This window comes from Trachymyrmex cornetzi, unplaced genomic scaffold (genome assembly GCF_001594075.2).
Source record: "Trachymyrmex cornetzi isolate Tcor2-1 unplaced genomic scaffold, Tcor1.1 scaffold117, whole genome shotgun sequence".
NCBI lineage: Eukaryota > Metazoa > Arthropoda > Insecta > Hymenoptera > Formicidae > Trachymyrmex > Trachymyrmex cornetzi.
Window position 1 is genome coordinate 1691751 of NW_017295730.1, and position 16605 is coordinate 1708355.

Below are 16605 nucleotides of genomic sequence, written 5' to 3' on the forward strand. Positions count from 1 at the left end.
CTTAACTAACACCCTGTATATAAAAAAGGTATATATATATACCAATTAATTTTTTTAATAGAAAAAGAGGTAGTTGCTTTCCAATTTTCATTATCCCGGTAAAAAATTTTTCATGCATGAATATGTATAAATATGTATAAACATACATAAATACGCAGAAATATTTATAAACATGTATAATTATGTACGAAATATGTCCATACATATTCATACATCCTTCTTTCTTTTGTAAAATTACTTTTTAGTGTAATAGAAATAATAATAGTAATGTGAAAACATAAAAAATAATTAAAGGGATAATTTTCGCACTATTTGTTTTAGAAAAAATCAAGTTTGAAGAAATACAAAAAAAATTATTTATGTTATAATTATGCATAATTATATATGAGCAAATTTTTTTACATTTTTTAAAACTTGTTATTTCTAAAACAAATAATACGAAAATTATCCCTTTAATTATTTTTTATGTTTTCACATTACTATTATTATTTCTATATTACACTAAAAAGTAATTTTACAAAAGAAAAAAGTATGAACATGTATGGACATATTTCATATATAATTATACATGTTTATGAATATTTATGCGTGTTTATGTATGTTTGTACATATTTATACATATTCATGTATGAAAAATTTTTTACCGGGTATCGTATAAACATCAAACTTTTATCAATAAAATTTTATCAAAGTAAATTTGTTTGTAATTATATAACTAAAAAGAATAATTAATATTTAATAATAGTTATTATTTATTTTCGTATCTCTTGAAAATTTGCGAAGGAAACTTTACATTTTTTTTGTTTGAAAACTGTTTCAATTCTGTCGTTTTTCTTTTTTTATTATTTTTGGTTGAATAAAAGATCAAACGTCCCTACTAACGTAATCTCGGTATGAACCTTGCAACTCTCCGTAATTCTATGTAAGTCATTATATGAGCAATAACTGTCTCATTTGTTTATGTACCTGCGTCGGTAAACCGGCGACTCTTGAGTATGCCAGCGACTGAGGAATGACGGTGAGGCCCACGGTGATCCCGGCCACTAGATCTCCGAGTGCATCTTGAGTGTTGTACCTTGGCAGCCAGTTCAAGATCGGCAGTCTCTTGTAAAGGGTCTTCTTCGTGCATATGGCCCTGGCACGCCGCCTCGTGTGCTGCAATAGTGATTTCAGAAGACCTTCCTTCTGCTTGGCCTCGTCATCCCCCGGTTCTTCGATCACTATGTTCGCACATATAATTTTATGGTAAGAATATGATAGCAAGATTTGTAACATCCTTAATTTTCCTCTAAAATAAAAATAAACTATCGTATAAAAATGTTTTTTATTCTAGTATTCAGCAAATATATTTTATATAGTATATTAGAATGCGTCAAGTGTCAAATATTAACCTAGTAATAATTGTATCCTGTATCCTGTTTATGTGTGAGCTTAAATGTCAATAAAAATATAGAGAATATAAGTTCAGCCTTTTATTTATTTATATATTCTTTAAATACACTATATGAAAGTTTATTTTATAATATTTATTACACTTATATATATATATATATATATATAAAAGACCTTATTATTAACTCATGCAATCGTAATTTTTAATCTGTCAATTTATAGTCTATTGATTTGCATTTATAGTCTATTAATTTATTCACGTTTCCGGTGCTATTATTTTTATTCTTAGTTTTATAAAATCTTATATCGTGTTATAAGAAGATACTTCTGCCTTAAGCGATGTTTGCGATGACTAAATGCAAGAATGTTTTCAGTCCTTTTTCAATTATCATTTCAGTTACATAATTTTTTCATCCACTTGTAAAGCAAATAAAAATGATCTGAAAAAATCAGTTGGCTAAACTCCATCGTGGCCATGTACTTTTAACACGGCGGATTCACGTCTGTCGTATCATTCGTGGTTCGCCACGTTAGCCCATAAATAATTTCGTGCAGTACGCAAAAACGCAACGTGACATGCACGGTAACAAGGACGGAGCTCTTGTACCTACTCTCATACAGACAGCGCGACACTTGAATTTATTATCTTGGCGAAAAGAAGAAAGGAAAAAAAATATATATCGTATAAACATATACTACCGTATACACGCGCTGAGATGTATTTCTAAAAGCATTACGCGCTGTTCAGAAGACCGATCTTTCATTCGCCCGCCAAGGAAGGCGAACCAGTTTCGCGAAATAAAATCATTGACGACGTGCATGAAGGCATATTACCATAATCTTGCATTCGTTTAATGCCATCGGATGCAATGCAGTTTTGATAGTAGCTCCCAAAAATACGATCAAAAAAATTTTTTATTACTTATTTTATTACTAAAGAGATTTCTTTTTATTATTACTTTTGTACGCAATGCACAGGATGATTGACGCATGCGGGACGCGTGTGATATTATTTATGTAATATTAACGCTTGATGCATTCTAATGTATTAAATAAATTGTTGAATATATTAAAATAAATACATTTTCATAAAATTTTTTATCAAAATTGAGTTTATTATTATCACATTAAACGCGAAAAACAGCAATTATTGATGGAATTTTATCACAGATTTTTTTTATCTAACGACTATTATAAATATGATGCAGCTGAGACAAGGGTCTTTATCTTTGTAGTGCTGAATAAATTGGGGCCGCGGCTTACGGTTAACCCGAAGTTTGTATCGTAATGCAAAGCTCGATATCAATAAATTTACATAAAAATGTAAACAGATCAGAAAGTATTTACCGCCGTCTCTATTATACATTGTTATGTAAAACTAAATTAAAAATTCTCCAAACATTTTGCATTTGCTACTTTAAATGTATTTGCAAGTACATCTTACTTTCAAGATAACGTAAATGGCAACACGACAGAGATAATTCAACTTATCTCTGTGAAATTAAGTTTAGATAATGCGAGTCTCATGATCATCCTCGTGATCTAACATAAGTGAGATCTCAGTTGGTTTCGTCAGATGAGTCGCTATCACATGCCTATCCGAATATGAAGTTTTACGATAGATACTCACTTTCTTGACATCCTCGCCGCATAGAGAAATGAATTATGCTTTAAAATACGATTGTAAATATAGTGCGTTTATTCGTGGGCAGTTTGATAAATCAGTGACTTTTTAAAAGAAGACCATGTTAAAACATAAATCAAATTTTGATTTAAAAATAGAAGTTATTGATTTATCAAACTGTTCTAGTATTAATATTCCCTTTCTGAGTATTCATTCTGTGCAGCTAAGCGAAAAATACGATTTTGTGTATTTTCATTTAGAACTTACAGATGAAATCTGAAGAGCCCTGCATGTCACGATGGTTTCCGTGCGAATTGTGAAGAGATCGAAACGAATGAATGAGATCCACATTGTTGGTGGATTCGCTTAAGCCGTGATTCACGTAGCTCGCTAAACCCTGCCTGCTGTCCGAACTGCTACCGTCTTTCATTCTGAAAACGTAAAATACCAATTAATGCGTTTAGTCAATAACAATGACGACCAAATTTTCTGTTTACAAACGTTATTTAGAATGAAATAATGTACGTGTTTGTAAGAAGATAAAAGAAAATATATAAGATATAAATAAAGAAACGGAAAAATAATTTACTCATAAAAGAAGAAATCTTTCGTGTTTTGAAAGAGTTAAAAATATCACGGGCTTTCGATGGCGATTAGATTAATCGTAACATGTGACAATCGCGATCTCCACACTTTGATCGTTAGTTAAGACGATTGGAGATGATATTTACGAGTGAAAACACCACAAGTCTATTAAACTTGACCGTGAACCAAGTATTAATTGCAGTCAAGGCGATATTGTCACGAGAATGTCTTTAACTTACCCTACCTCGTCCATTATAGGAAAAATACATTATGAAAATATTACTATATATATGTATATATATCATAAATAAGATGATTAGATTCGACTTGATCCGCGGCGACTCGCTCCGACATTCGTGAAGCAAAGTCTGTCACTATAGACTATAGCCGCAATAAGAGATTTGTTTATCGTGAATAAACGAAAGCGACGCGGCGATTGTTTCTATCCAAACAAAAAGTAGATTAATGAAGAAGAAATTACATGTTTAATATTCATAATTATACAGAATTTATTATTAATTCATTATTATTAATTCAGTAACATATAATTATAAAGATAAATATATTAATTCAGTTCATCAAAATTCAGTCGACAAAATTTATCATGCGCATCTGTTAAACAAATTCGACGTTTGTGAAGAATTTTATCTGATTAATGTCAATTTTTATCAATGTAGATTAACTTCAATCTCGATTCAACTTTATCGCTTTTTTTACAAAATGTTTTTTAATCTTTCTGATGATTTATTTGACAAGCCTCTACGTATATTTAATCTCTTAATTTCATTTCTATTTTAATTTTGATTTAGCCAAAGACGATTAATTATAAGTGAAGTCGAAACGTACCTAAGTTGTTTAATTCTGTAAAAGAAAATTAGTTTTGATTTTTGTTATTTATGCTTAGTTAAACTAGTTTCCGATTTGTGACCCAATATTCAATTATTTATTTACTTGTGACCTATTTTTTATTTCGTTCGCTTTAACTTATTTTATATCTTTTCCTAATTCTTAGAACTAGTAAACAAATTAGTTTTAATCTCATTACATTAATAAAAATAGACAGAAACATCTTTTTTCTCATTGTGGGATTGCCAGTCCTTTTTCGCTAAAAAAAAAAAACGTCGAGCGGATGCAGCCCTCGAATGCAGGCCAGCTGCGTTACGTGAGCACGGATATCGTAATAACTGTAAGTGTCTCCATTTTATGTAAGACACTCGGTTTCATAACTTTTAAATCTTATACCCCCGGATCGATATTGCTTGGTGGCCGCGAGCGGTGCATTCGCGCATGTATTTCGCACGGAAATATCTCGCGCGCTTCTTCTTTTTATTGAAATTAAAGGAAAAACTTTCTTTCATTTTAGAACCGTGGGGAAATTACAATTCCGTAATTTACGGGTGTTTAATTTTGAGAGGCACGGATTTTCCGAAACGGTTTTGGTCCGTTTGTTCAACCTCCTTCCAAGCGCTTCAAATTAATTCTAATTTTTACGGGTATAATTTAGATCTTGTTTATGTACCCATTTCAATATAGATTAACTTTAATGTCGGTTCAACTTACTCTTCATCTTTTTTGAATTCTTACACGGAGAAAATTTTATATTAAGTTTTAATACAATTTTTTAAATTACACTTTACTATGTCTTGTATTTTCGATGGACTCTCACAACATGATTCCGACTTAACTATGGTAATACTAATTTTTATCACATAAATAAAGTAATTATTTTGTTAAGCCATATTCTAACATGAAAACAGTTAATTTTTACTATGGTACAAAATTTGCTAGGTATATTTGATTTTGTAATAAAAAATTTGCTAGGTATATTTGATTTTGTAATAAAAAATTTTTACTATAGAAAAGTGTAAAAATTACGTTATATTATTGTTTTTAAAAAAATAACTATAGCATTTAAACTTATAATTTACATGAAGACCGCAGCTACCACTACATTATAGTAATTTTAAATATAAAATTTTCTCCGTATAGGACTAGAAAAAGATAAAGAGTTTGTAAAGTTAATCTATAGATTAACATGATCTACAAGTGTATACATTTGTAGAAACGGGAATTAGAGAAGATTTTTTTTTTCTTTGATGGGTGTGTAATGTTTGTAATAATTCGCATGATAATCCTCGCTTGAAAGATATGCTCCGATACCAAAGCTGTTCGCATTGCATAAGCGCGAAGCATGCAAGCATAATTTTACATTAATCATTACAATTAGCCGAACAATTGCAATAAATACAATCAGTTAGGTAATTAATTTTGTTGACATACTTTCCCGTTCGATTCATTGATTCCGAAATTGATGATCCCAGAATTAACGTTGCAATTTTTATTTTTACAACTTGTTCGCATTTATGATGTCACTAACACTTGATCGCAATCACACACAAAATTTGCTTAAGTTTTATTTGAATAACGCTTCTCTTTTCGTGCACTTTTTATGCTTTATGCTTTTTATGCGTTACACAATGAACATCATTATCATTAATCAAATAATTATAATGCTTGATACACAATGAATATAATATGATATGAGAGCGATGTAGAATAGTAGTTTTGTTTAAAAAGGCGTGACTGTCTTATTGAGATAATTTTATATAACGTTAAATTCTACAATTAATCAAGAGTTAATTAAATTCTATGCACTCTGTGCATATTTAAGATCCAAGTTTCATGCATATTTAAATTTAGTTCTAAGAGTCGCGCTTATCTTTTTTGATTCTAATTATATAACAATGCTGCGACGAAAGCGACGAGTCTTTTTAATAAACTTGTTAAAACAGAAACAAATTAAGAGTTTTTTTATCACAGTTTAAGAGCTCCTGTCGAGTATCTTCTTTATTGCGTGCGATTTTATGAATAAATAAAGATTATCGTTTCAGCGACGTTCGTTCGAGGAGGTAGGTCTTCAAACGTACGTGTCCGAATGTAAACTGAAATAAAATATGTCGTCTCTCTTATGCGCCAAAGTGTGACACGTCGACGAACGCGGTCGGTGTTTGGTAGAACTGGCGTAATTCACTGTTAGAAGTCGCAATTACTACAAGTGGATTCGATTGACTGGCGTCATTTCGTCTGATTGTTTCGCCAATACCATGACGTTTACTTACACAAATGAAAGTAAAATGAAAATCGAAAGGGGAAAAGTCTATTCCGTGATTGTGCAATAGCTGCGACGGTGCACGTATGTTTCACTGCGATGATAACTTTGACAAATTCCTTGTCTCCTTATTGCATGAATATTCCGAAGAAAAATAATGATCTGTTTAAATATCATAAATATTGAGCAATAAGTCAGATAATCTTGTAATTTCCTCATTTCCGCGCTCATTGTACGCATAGTTTGTCCGAGATTTGTGAGTCACGCACGTAATACATTTACATGTTTTAATAACGTCAGCATGGTTTTAAGAGGAAATAAATGTAAATTAAGATACCTGTTCGTGCGTTAATTACATTGAATCATTTAATGAAAACGGAATAATAAAACAAGACGCATGCATGCAATGTAAAAGATTTCAAGAGTTAATGATATTACCGATGTTACAGTTATTTGCAGCAGAGTATAATGGTATGTAATAATAATATCTATTTATTATAAGTTATATTCATTTAATAATAAAAAATCAAAATTAGAATATATTTTAACTTTGTTCGTGCGAAGGAAATTATTTTATTGGTACTTCAAATGAGAATTTATTTTATTCTTTTTCAAATTGTTTTATAAATAATAGAATTAAAATTATTAATTGATCTATAGATTTTAAATCGTTAAATTTATGAAAAATTTATTCTGTGCTAGTTACATGGTAGATCTTCTCTAAAGAATTCCTATTTCTGAATTGTAATTGTAATTTTTTAAACAATATTTTTCTGTTAAAAAATTTCTAAGATAAAAATTACGACATTTATAAGAGATATTGTAAACGTCAAAATTGTTTGCGTAAAATAGCAATTAATATTGCGATCACGTATAAGTATAATTGTTTCACTTACGTATTTGTCACGTGCACATTCCACACAACTGGAAGATGATTAATGATTTCCAGTGTTGTCGATCGAAATAAAAAAGAGAGAAAAAAAAGACGAACATGTTGCATCAAAACTAGTTTTCTTATCGTATTAATAATTCATTTCAAATTGTCACGTATTAATCATTTAGAAATTAATAATGAAGGACACCTATGCAAAAATTTTCTAATATGTAACTACCGATATGCGACTATGTAAAAAAGCGATAATTATACAGTTAAAAAAAAATTATCAGAAAAATGACGTTGTTTAAAATAGATAAAGTTTTTCCTTCGTTTCGAGCTCTTTTAGTCTGACAAATTTTTAGTTTAGTGACGATCGATGTTATCGAATCTCTAGAAAAACTTATGCAATAATATATTTTAAATTCAGTTGATACTCTAAATAATATTTTATTTTACTTTATATGTGTGCGTATGTCACATTTTTAACGAGCACAATCTACGGATTATATTATCGCGAATATATCAATAAATATCATAAAATATGTATGTGTGTGGTGATAAATGCAATTCAGTGTACCAACTTCACGTGTTCAAGCTTGTTTTGTAAACGTGCACCTCGATAAGCTCGACGGTTTCCCGAATGCATATACACATAGATCTTGTTGCATTAATAAGCATTAGTCTTTGAATTGGCTTAGTTGCAAGTGAAAAGATTGTCAATTGATAAACGCACAATGCAAAACGCGTCCGCTTATCGCTTTGACAATGATACTCTCTCGCGTCAAGGTCTAAGTCGAAGTCACCGCGAACTAGAGTACATAATTACATCTAATTATATGCTAGACCGAAAACTCAGATAAACCGCAAACGGATGGATTAATGTCAGTTTGTGCAAATCGATGGAAAATTGATCATTATCATACGCGCAGCGAAGACACGCCAGTTCTCAGTATTCTTCGGGTTATCGAGAACAAAATCACGGGGAAGTATCATCTGAAGTACAACACCTGACAAAGATTCCATCAGGGAAACATAAGCGAGCCATTGTCGTAAATAGATAATCGTTGATGAGGTCGGTTGAAAAAATTTCCTACGTATTGACTATCAGACGGAAGTACGAACGGAATGTGTTGGTACAGAAATTTGGAATTGGAATTAGTTGGAGAATAAACAAGTGCCTTACTAGTGTATTTAATTTAATAAACGCATTTCCGTCTATATATAATCGTCACATAAGTTGTTGTAATCTGATGGTTAATTTAATCGAACACTAATAAGGAAATATTATCAAAAGATGATTTAACTTCTTTTTTGTACGTGTATACAATATTATCCTTTCATGGGAAACGTCACGTTAGTAATTATGAAAACTATTTTATTTTATGTTAAGCTATTTTTTACGTTATGTAAGACTATTTCAAGTAAAATTTTTATCTAAAATTACAAAACTAAAGGCCATTAATAACTATAATCTTATCTAGTCAATATTATAGTTATAATATAAGTTTGTAATTTATAATAGATTTTTTATAGTTATAATATAATATAGTCTATTTTTCAAAATTATTATTTTAATGATATCTTCATTTTATTTTGTGATTTTATTTGAGTTTGTCATCGCACAAAAGTCGTTCATGTAGATTAAACATTTTTATAAATTTTATCTAACTTTATATTACAAAAAGACATATAATTATTATTTATAATCTAATTTATAATACATTTTTTTATAGTTATGTAATGTTTATATAATGTAATTTATTTCTCAAAATTATTATCTTAATAATAATTTCAATACTTTGTTATTTTATTTGAGTTAAATTTATCATCGCACGAAAGTCGTTCATGTAAATTATATATTTTTATAAATTTTATGACTTTATATAATAAAAAGATATATAACTATTATTTATAATCTAATAAAATAGAAAGTATGATTTTATATAAACTTGTGCAAATCTAATCAATCTAAAAATAATATAAAACATTAAATATATATATTTAATATTTTGAACTTTTTTATTTTAATTAGACTTATTAAACAATTAATGAAATATGCAAATAAATAATAAATGTAAATCGTTTCTATATTTTTAAAACGCAAAATCTTAATTTTTTAAATTTTATTCTTAAAATTAGTATTGATCATCAAGATATTTAATTTAAAAAGAAAAAAACTCAAATTTAATAATAAATTGCAATCTTTATGGATGTTTTTTTATCTCAATTTTAATAACTCTAGAAATAGACTAAAGCAAAGATGTAATAAAAATTACACTCACTTAGATGTTTACTAAACACTCTGGCTTAAAGAAGATCCGTTTTGATTTACGGTGTCTATCCTTTCAAGCAGAAGAAAGAGTCACAAAATGGTAAAGAATGCGTCAGTTCTTCTCCTCGAGGAATTCGAAAGAAATTTCACGTTTCAATTTCAAGAATTTTCCTCTCTGCTACGTCGAGGCATCACAATCACACGAATCGAACCCCATTAAGGTTCTCGTCGGCATTCGTCAGTGAGAAAAACGAACATTCGCCGCGGATTTGCTCCTGCGAATTTTCCGGTTTTCCGGAAAATTGGTTGGTCCTCTCTTCACAGCGTTTCGTTCTCCAGCTAGTTTCTAGCCACTAAAGAGGATATCGAAACAAAACTCGAAAATAAAAAAACCGCTTTTAAAAAGTAATATTTACAAATTTATAATACATGCATGTAAGTATTTATATACGTCGGGTATACAAGATTTCGGACTGGTTTTCACGACGCAATAGTTAAACTGAGTTCCCGACGACGTTCGGCCGGCCATTTAAACGCATCGCGCGGGGCAAACTCCCTCTCTCTCCTCGGCGACCTCAGCCTCCCCCGCGACGACGTCGTGAAGAACACTAATCGTCACGTGGTGACTCGAGCCTGGCTGCCGGGAATTCGATTAGATCACGCGCTATCGGTGTAATGCCCTCCGCCGGGAGAATTTTCTAGCATATAAAACCGTGCCATTCGTTCGCGTGTGAGTATCAGTTGAGAAATCTTCCGATCACCCCGTTAAATCTTGCTGATATCCTAGAGGTCGGGACGTCTTAATTGATCAGACAGTCTATTATAGTCTCCGCTCACGAGTCACGAGGTCCGCGATAGGTGAATAGGTCGATATTTATGTTGACACGACAAAGTAACGGATGGCTTCACGAGGAAAATTAATGACCGATGCTTTAATTTAAAATATTGCATGCTGCGATAAGATTTTCGAGGATGGATACCGTAAGTCTTTACTTCCGACCTACAGCAAGCGATTTGCGCCCCTCCCTTAATTTAATTGTTATAAAGTGTTGATGCAGTTTATCGTTCGCATTTTTCTTTATTGCAGAGATGAGACGCTATAATCTTTGTGATAAATGGATATTTGGAAGTCAGTTTAATTTTGAATGTCATTGACGCTATTTATTTATTAAGAGCTTATTATTAATTGGACCCCTTCTCAGATTTGTGAACATTGCAGTGTACATCAAATTTTATCCGTTAAAATTATTTAATTTTTCACATCATTAGAAACCAGATAATAATATACATGTTGGAAAAACAGTCAAAATTTTGAAAAAAAATTAATTTTTTACTATAAATTACTTATTAAAGTGCTCTTGAATTGAAAAAAAAAATACGAAATCTCAGATCAGGGTACCTATTATGGAAATATGTCGAAATGGATTCCGATCGGAATTATTCCATTTTCCCTAGAAAACACAATAGAAATCTAGGGAATAATTGAATATTTCCGATCGAAATCGATTCCGACTTGTTCTATGATAGGTACCCTGAAGGTTAATAAAACAAAATGTGATATTGCTGTATCTATGCTAATTTTCGTTTTTTCAAACTATTTTCCAACAAATTCGTCTGGTTTAAATAAAAAAGTGCATTAACATTCTTTCTCTTTTCTAAGGTATCCATGGCTGAGCAGCACGTGCTCAACGTAGCTTGCAATAATTAAAGCAAAAATTTATTATGAAAATGTATTATTGAGAGAAAAAAATAGCTCGAAGGTAATTAAATAATTATTATAAAATTGCACAGAATAATCTTCTTCTCACCCAGATTTCTTGTTTTCTCAGTTTTAATATCCTCACCTCATATCTGCACTAGTCGACGATAACAATCGTAATTGTATATTCTCTGTCGTTAAACCGACCAAGCGAAAATATGTTTGCTTAAGAAATCCTCATCGTGGAGGTATAAAAAAAGCAAAAACTTTTGTGCATATCTTTTACTGTGTCTGTCATATACATATTCGAAAGAGTATGTATCCATTTTTCACTTTATGTAAAAAAATAAATCATTATTTTATATTAAATATTAAGATGGTTTGTATATTATCTATAAGAAATCTAAACTTGAATAAAGATTTCTCATTTAATATGCACTAATACTTTACAATTTCCAATACAGGATCTAATAATAGCTATAAATGTCAACACACATTGAAAGGCAATAGAAATGCATTTACATCGTTGCATATTTAAAATACTAGATAAAGAAATTGATCAACTTTGGTTATACATATTATATATCTTTTTTGAATAAGAGAATTTTAATAATTACATGAGAAATAAAATATTTTTGTATCAGAAATTAAACATCAATACCCCGATAAGGCATTCTTATATCTTTAGCCATTAAGTTTAGCCATTTCACGGATAATTACAATAACAATTAAGCTAAGTGGGTCATATTGTCAATACGTTTATGTATGTACGTAAGGTATAATACGTTTCGTAAACAGCTCTTGATAAAATTAATTGATAAAACTAGTTGCAAACAAAATGTTGAATGACTAAATATGCACTAACACTCTCGTGCCTTCTGCGGAGAGGGATTTTTCAAGCAAACATATTTTCGCGTCTCGTCGGATTCAGTATTTAATGCAGGAAGAATGTGCAATCTTGATTGCTCGTCGATTAACACGAAACTGAAATGAGATATAAGATAAATAAAAAAGATTCGAATCATCGAACAGTAGTTACGCAAAAATGGTTAAATTAATTATTAAAATAATTTCCATTATATTTCTTTAATTTTTATTAGGTATATTTCTTTCAACAATATTTTGTGTAATTTGAGTACAACATATAATTTATTTCAATATTTATTGTATATTGTAATATAATAAAACTTTTATTTTTTTATATCACTTACGACTAATTTGAAGTTTTTAAACAACTGTAAAATCTTAATCTACATTAAACTATATAAAATGTATTTTCTGGCGTTTTATATTTTCTTTTTTATTACATGTAAGTTAATAATTTTTGCACAGTATCTTCTAAATGTCAGAAATATTTCAAATTGAGAATAATATTGTTTACGATGTAATTAAATATTGTTATAATAAAATATTTAATTGTTCTGTTAACTTTTTTCGTATCCCTAATCAATTATCGTAAATATCTATGCTCCAAATTAATTCACAGAACCATCAATGATGAGCCCTAGTTCTGTGAATTAACCTCATTGCATACTTACTTAACATTTGGATATTGGTATTAAATTAAAATATCATTTATAATTTATATGACAACTTGTTGACTCGTGACGTCACATCGAAGAAGTCGCAGCAAGTTTTTCTGACGTAAATAAATTGACGTATGAACCGTGGGAAAAACTTGTACCGATATAAATCGGTGACGTTAGGGTTTCGCCGTCACATTTACCACATAAAAAATTTTCTCAGATTTGTAAAATGTTTAAGAGGTATTAGAAACGATTTTCACTTGAAAATACGTTAAAGCATTGTATTGCATAGCAGAGTTCATATAAATGCAAATATCATATTCTATATTATTTAAAATTTTCTAAATAATTATTTTATGTGTGTGTATATAAAAATGATTAGAGAAAACTGAAATTATAACCGCAATAGAAAATCACTAATCAAATAAGTAGTATAAAGAATCGTTATCTAAAATGATTATATTGCATCTATATTTCAAATTTAATGCTAAAGTCCAATTAATGCATTCAATATTATCATAATCGTCAATATCTGATAAAAACATCTGCTAAATAATGATTGCTGAATAATGACTAAAGAATTTCAAAGCTTATGTATTTTCTTAATAACTATTTCTGTTGAGAGAGTAAAATAGAAATAAATAAAGCGTTGCATGAGAAAATGTCTAATTAAATATGATAAATATGATAAATTTTAAGAATATATTGAGAACCACTGCGTCAAGTGTAAGTTCAATTGCCTTAAATAAATACATTGCATTATGTAATTATATGAATGTGCCATGAAATCTCGTGACTGGTCCCAGTCACGGGACAGACATTACTTTCCGCACTTCGCGCCAGCAATGAGATTTCAAGGTAATCTCGTTGTTTTGCGGCATTTTAATCGGTCACGTGTTTTCAGTTGATCTACCAATCTGATAACACGCTGGTGCCAAAGAGCTTTGCGGTTCGACAATAAATCCATATTGAATCGACTCATATAGAGATATGGGAACGTTAGACATTATGGACATCAAATAACACACCAATTTCCATGGATATCTTCTTTCGACTTTTTCATTTATTTCTCATATTTTTGGATATAAATTCTCCGCCATTACATAAAAATGTATAATATTTTAGCTTAATTTTATTTTTCAAGTTTTCGAAGGAAACAAAGAGAGCTAGAAAGAAAAGAGAAAGAAAAAATTAAAAATAGAGTAGATAAAATTATTTACTAAAGAATTATAAAATATAAGTAGTTTTCTAATATTTAAAGACTGTTAAGCTGAATTATTTTTATCACAACTTTACAACTTTTAACAGTAACTATACTATAGTTTTGGTAGTAATACTTTATTTTCTATACTAAAATTCTTATCTATCTACAGTCTCGGTTTTAATATTTAAAAAGGCTTCGTTTTCGTCCTACATTTCTCTTGGTTTATTAAGTAAGGAAAAACTGCTTTCCTGTAACTAAATGAATAAACAGTATTACATATTGAAAAAAACTTTTCTCTCAATATAATCCATAATACTCCCACAAATTCGAATTAATTTGTGCAATCAGTGACCTGTCGATTACTTTAATTAATCGAATTTTATGACTCATCCTGATACCGTTTAGTACGAGAAAAATTGACATAACTAGTGTCTAAGTGAAAGCACGTGCTACAAATTTTGCACATAAACAGTGATTAGGCCGGAGTCGCCTTGGAATTTAATGCGTCATAATATATGACCTCACAAGAGGATATACTTCAACAATAATTAACGGGGGAGACATAATTATTAATGACGAATCAAACAGCGGCATTTATTCGCACAGCTCCTGCAGATTCTTAATAGCCTTTAAGAACAAATACTTTTATCTCGCGGTGGCTTTCGCGAGATCCTCTCGCTCGGGATTGATCTACTGAACTATCGAACTTCTATCTCGATCGGCACGTCGTCGAGATACTGCCTCTTAAAATCAACATGCAACTCGTGTTTTCTTGCAACATGCAAGTTTAACGTAATACGGTTTAGTAAGACGCGATAGTGAGACTTCATACATATTTGATAATTGCAACCTTGAATTTGAAATACTGATTTCTGTGGTAAATTCTCATTTTTACTGGCTACAAGAACAACTTGTGACCGCAAGATTGCCCAATGTGACGTAAAAATCAACATCATTCGTTTGACATGAATTTTCCGTATGTAAAACAAAAGCTGCTATAAAAATGTGTGAATCATTGGCGTTTCGTTTGACTGTTTTTTCAACTTCGCGATTGACTAATTAAGCGTTGCGCCTAATTAACGTGTATTTTTATTGTCTTCAAAATGAGGACGCTATGTCCTCATTTTTAATAAACGTGTCAGAGCGGAAATACGAATCATTCGTTCGGCGGGAAATTCCCGCGGGGAATTACAACGTGTGAGAACTCAAAAACCGACAGAGATAGTAAAGGAAGGCAGTAATATGATAGTGATTTGTAGTGATTGAAGATACGACGCGTGGCGTGTTATGGATCTAACGTTTGTATATCTATCGCGAAAATTATCGTGCGAATGTCGAGTCTTATTAATATTTTTTATATACAATAGCTTAATTCTATATAATTATGGCAACGTATTTTGATTATCTACGTGTTCACTTTTACAATTAACGCAAAATTATCGTCGCGCAAATAATCTTCCATCGATATTTTTAACATCCGATTTGTACACGTTGTTTTTGTGGAACGTCACTTTAGTTAGATATAAATGTACTTCTTCTATAATCGATTTTGTGATTATCGTTTTAGTGAAAATGTCGTCGTGCAAGTAAATTCTCATTAACATATTCGATATGTAATAAACTATAGATACGTGTTTGTGCAAAGTATCAGTTTATAGATTTTTTCTACAGTTTTCAATCGAAACCAATCGACAGTTGAACGGTTAGTAGTTTTAATAATAAATTTACGTTACGTCAGATGTCCAGGATAATTATTCACGTGATCGCACATTAATTATTTATAGTTTAAAGTCCCAATACCTATCTCAATAGTTGATCGTATAAAACAATTTTACGTGGAATATCAACAATTTTTCTCGTTCCATGAAAGGAGTAATGAGGAAAATTGAAAAAAGGTGGATTTTTATTGCGAATTAATGCCGAAAGGTATAACGATATTGTAAAGTCTCTGGAATGTTGTATTTATATACTTTATGTGAGAAATGCGAAGATGTTAAGGCGTTGAGCAATAATAATCGCAGTAATGTTCGGTCAGAAATTGTTAATGCTTTTTTTCACAGACATGATCACGGTAAAATTACATCCTTAATTATTTAAAAAATTATCAAATTCTATATTAAATATGTAAGTGATGACGTTTATTTATTCTTTTTTTAAAGATTACACCTGGCAAATAATGAAATAGGAAGCGATATTAAAACAATGAATAAAAAAAACAGATATATTATGAACGTGTGCATTGCGACGAATAAAAAACATTTGGTCAATAAAGTTCTAATATAATAATTAAATAATACATAGCGATTATTAAATAATA

The 16605-nt window shown here is 30.2% G+C and overlaps 1 protein-coding gene across 1 annotated transcript in view; it reads right to left on the reverse strand.

Moving 5' to 3' along the window:
- Esp (Epidermal stripes and patches) overlaps positions 1–10343 on the reverse strand; it is a 16535-nt gene extending 6192 nt beyond the window's left edge. Inside the window, exons 1-3 of the mRNA XM_018515138.1 lie at positions 9870–10343; positions 3284–3447; positions 967–1220 (exon numbers count right to left, since the gene is read on the reverse strand). Of these exons, the coding sequence (XP_018370640.1) occupies positions 967–1220; positions 3284–3446 (417 nt within the window). The 5' untranslated portion in view covers position 3447; positions 9870–10343. The remainder of the gene's footprint in view (positions 1–966; positions 1221–3283; positions 3448–9869) is intronic.
- Positions 10344–16605: the final 6262 nt, after the last annotated feature.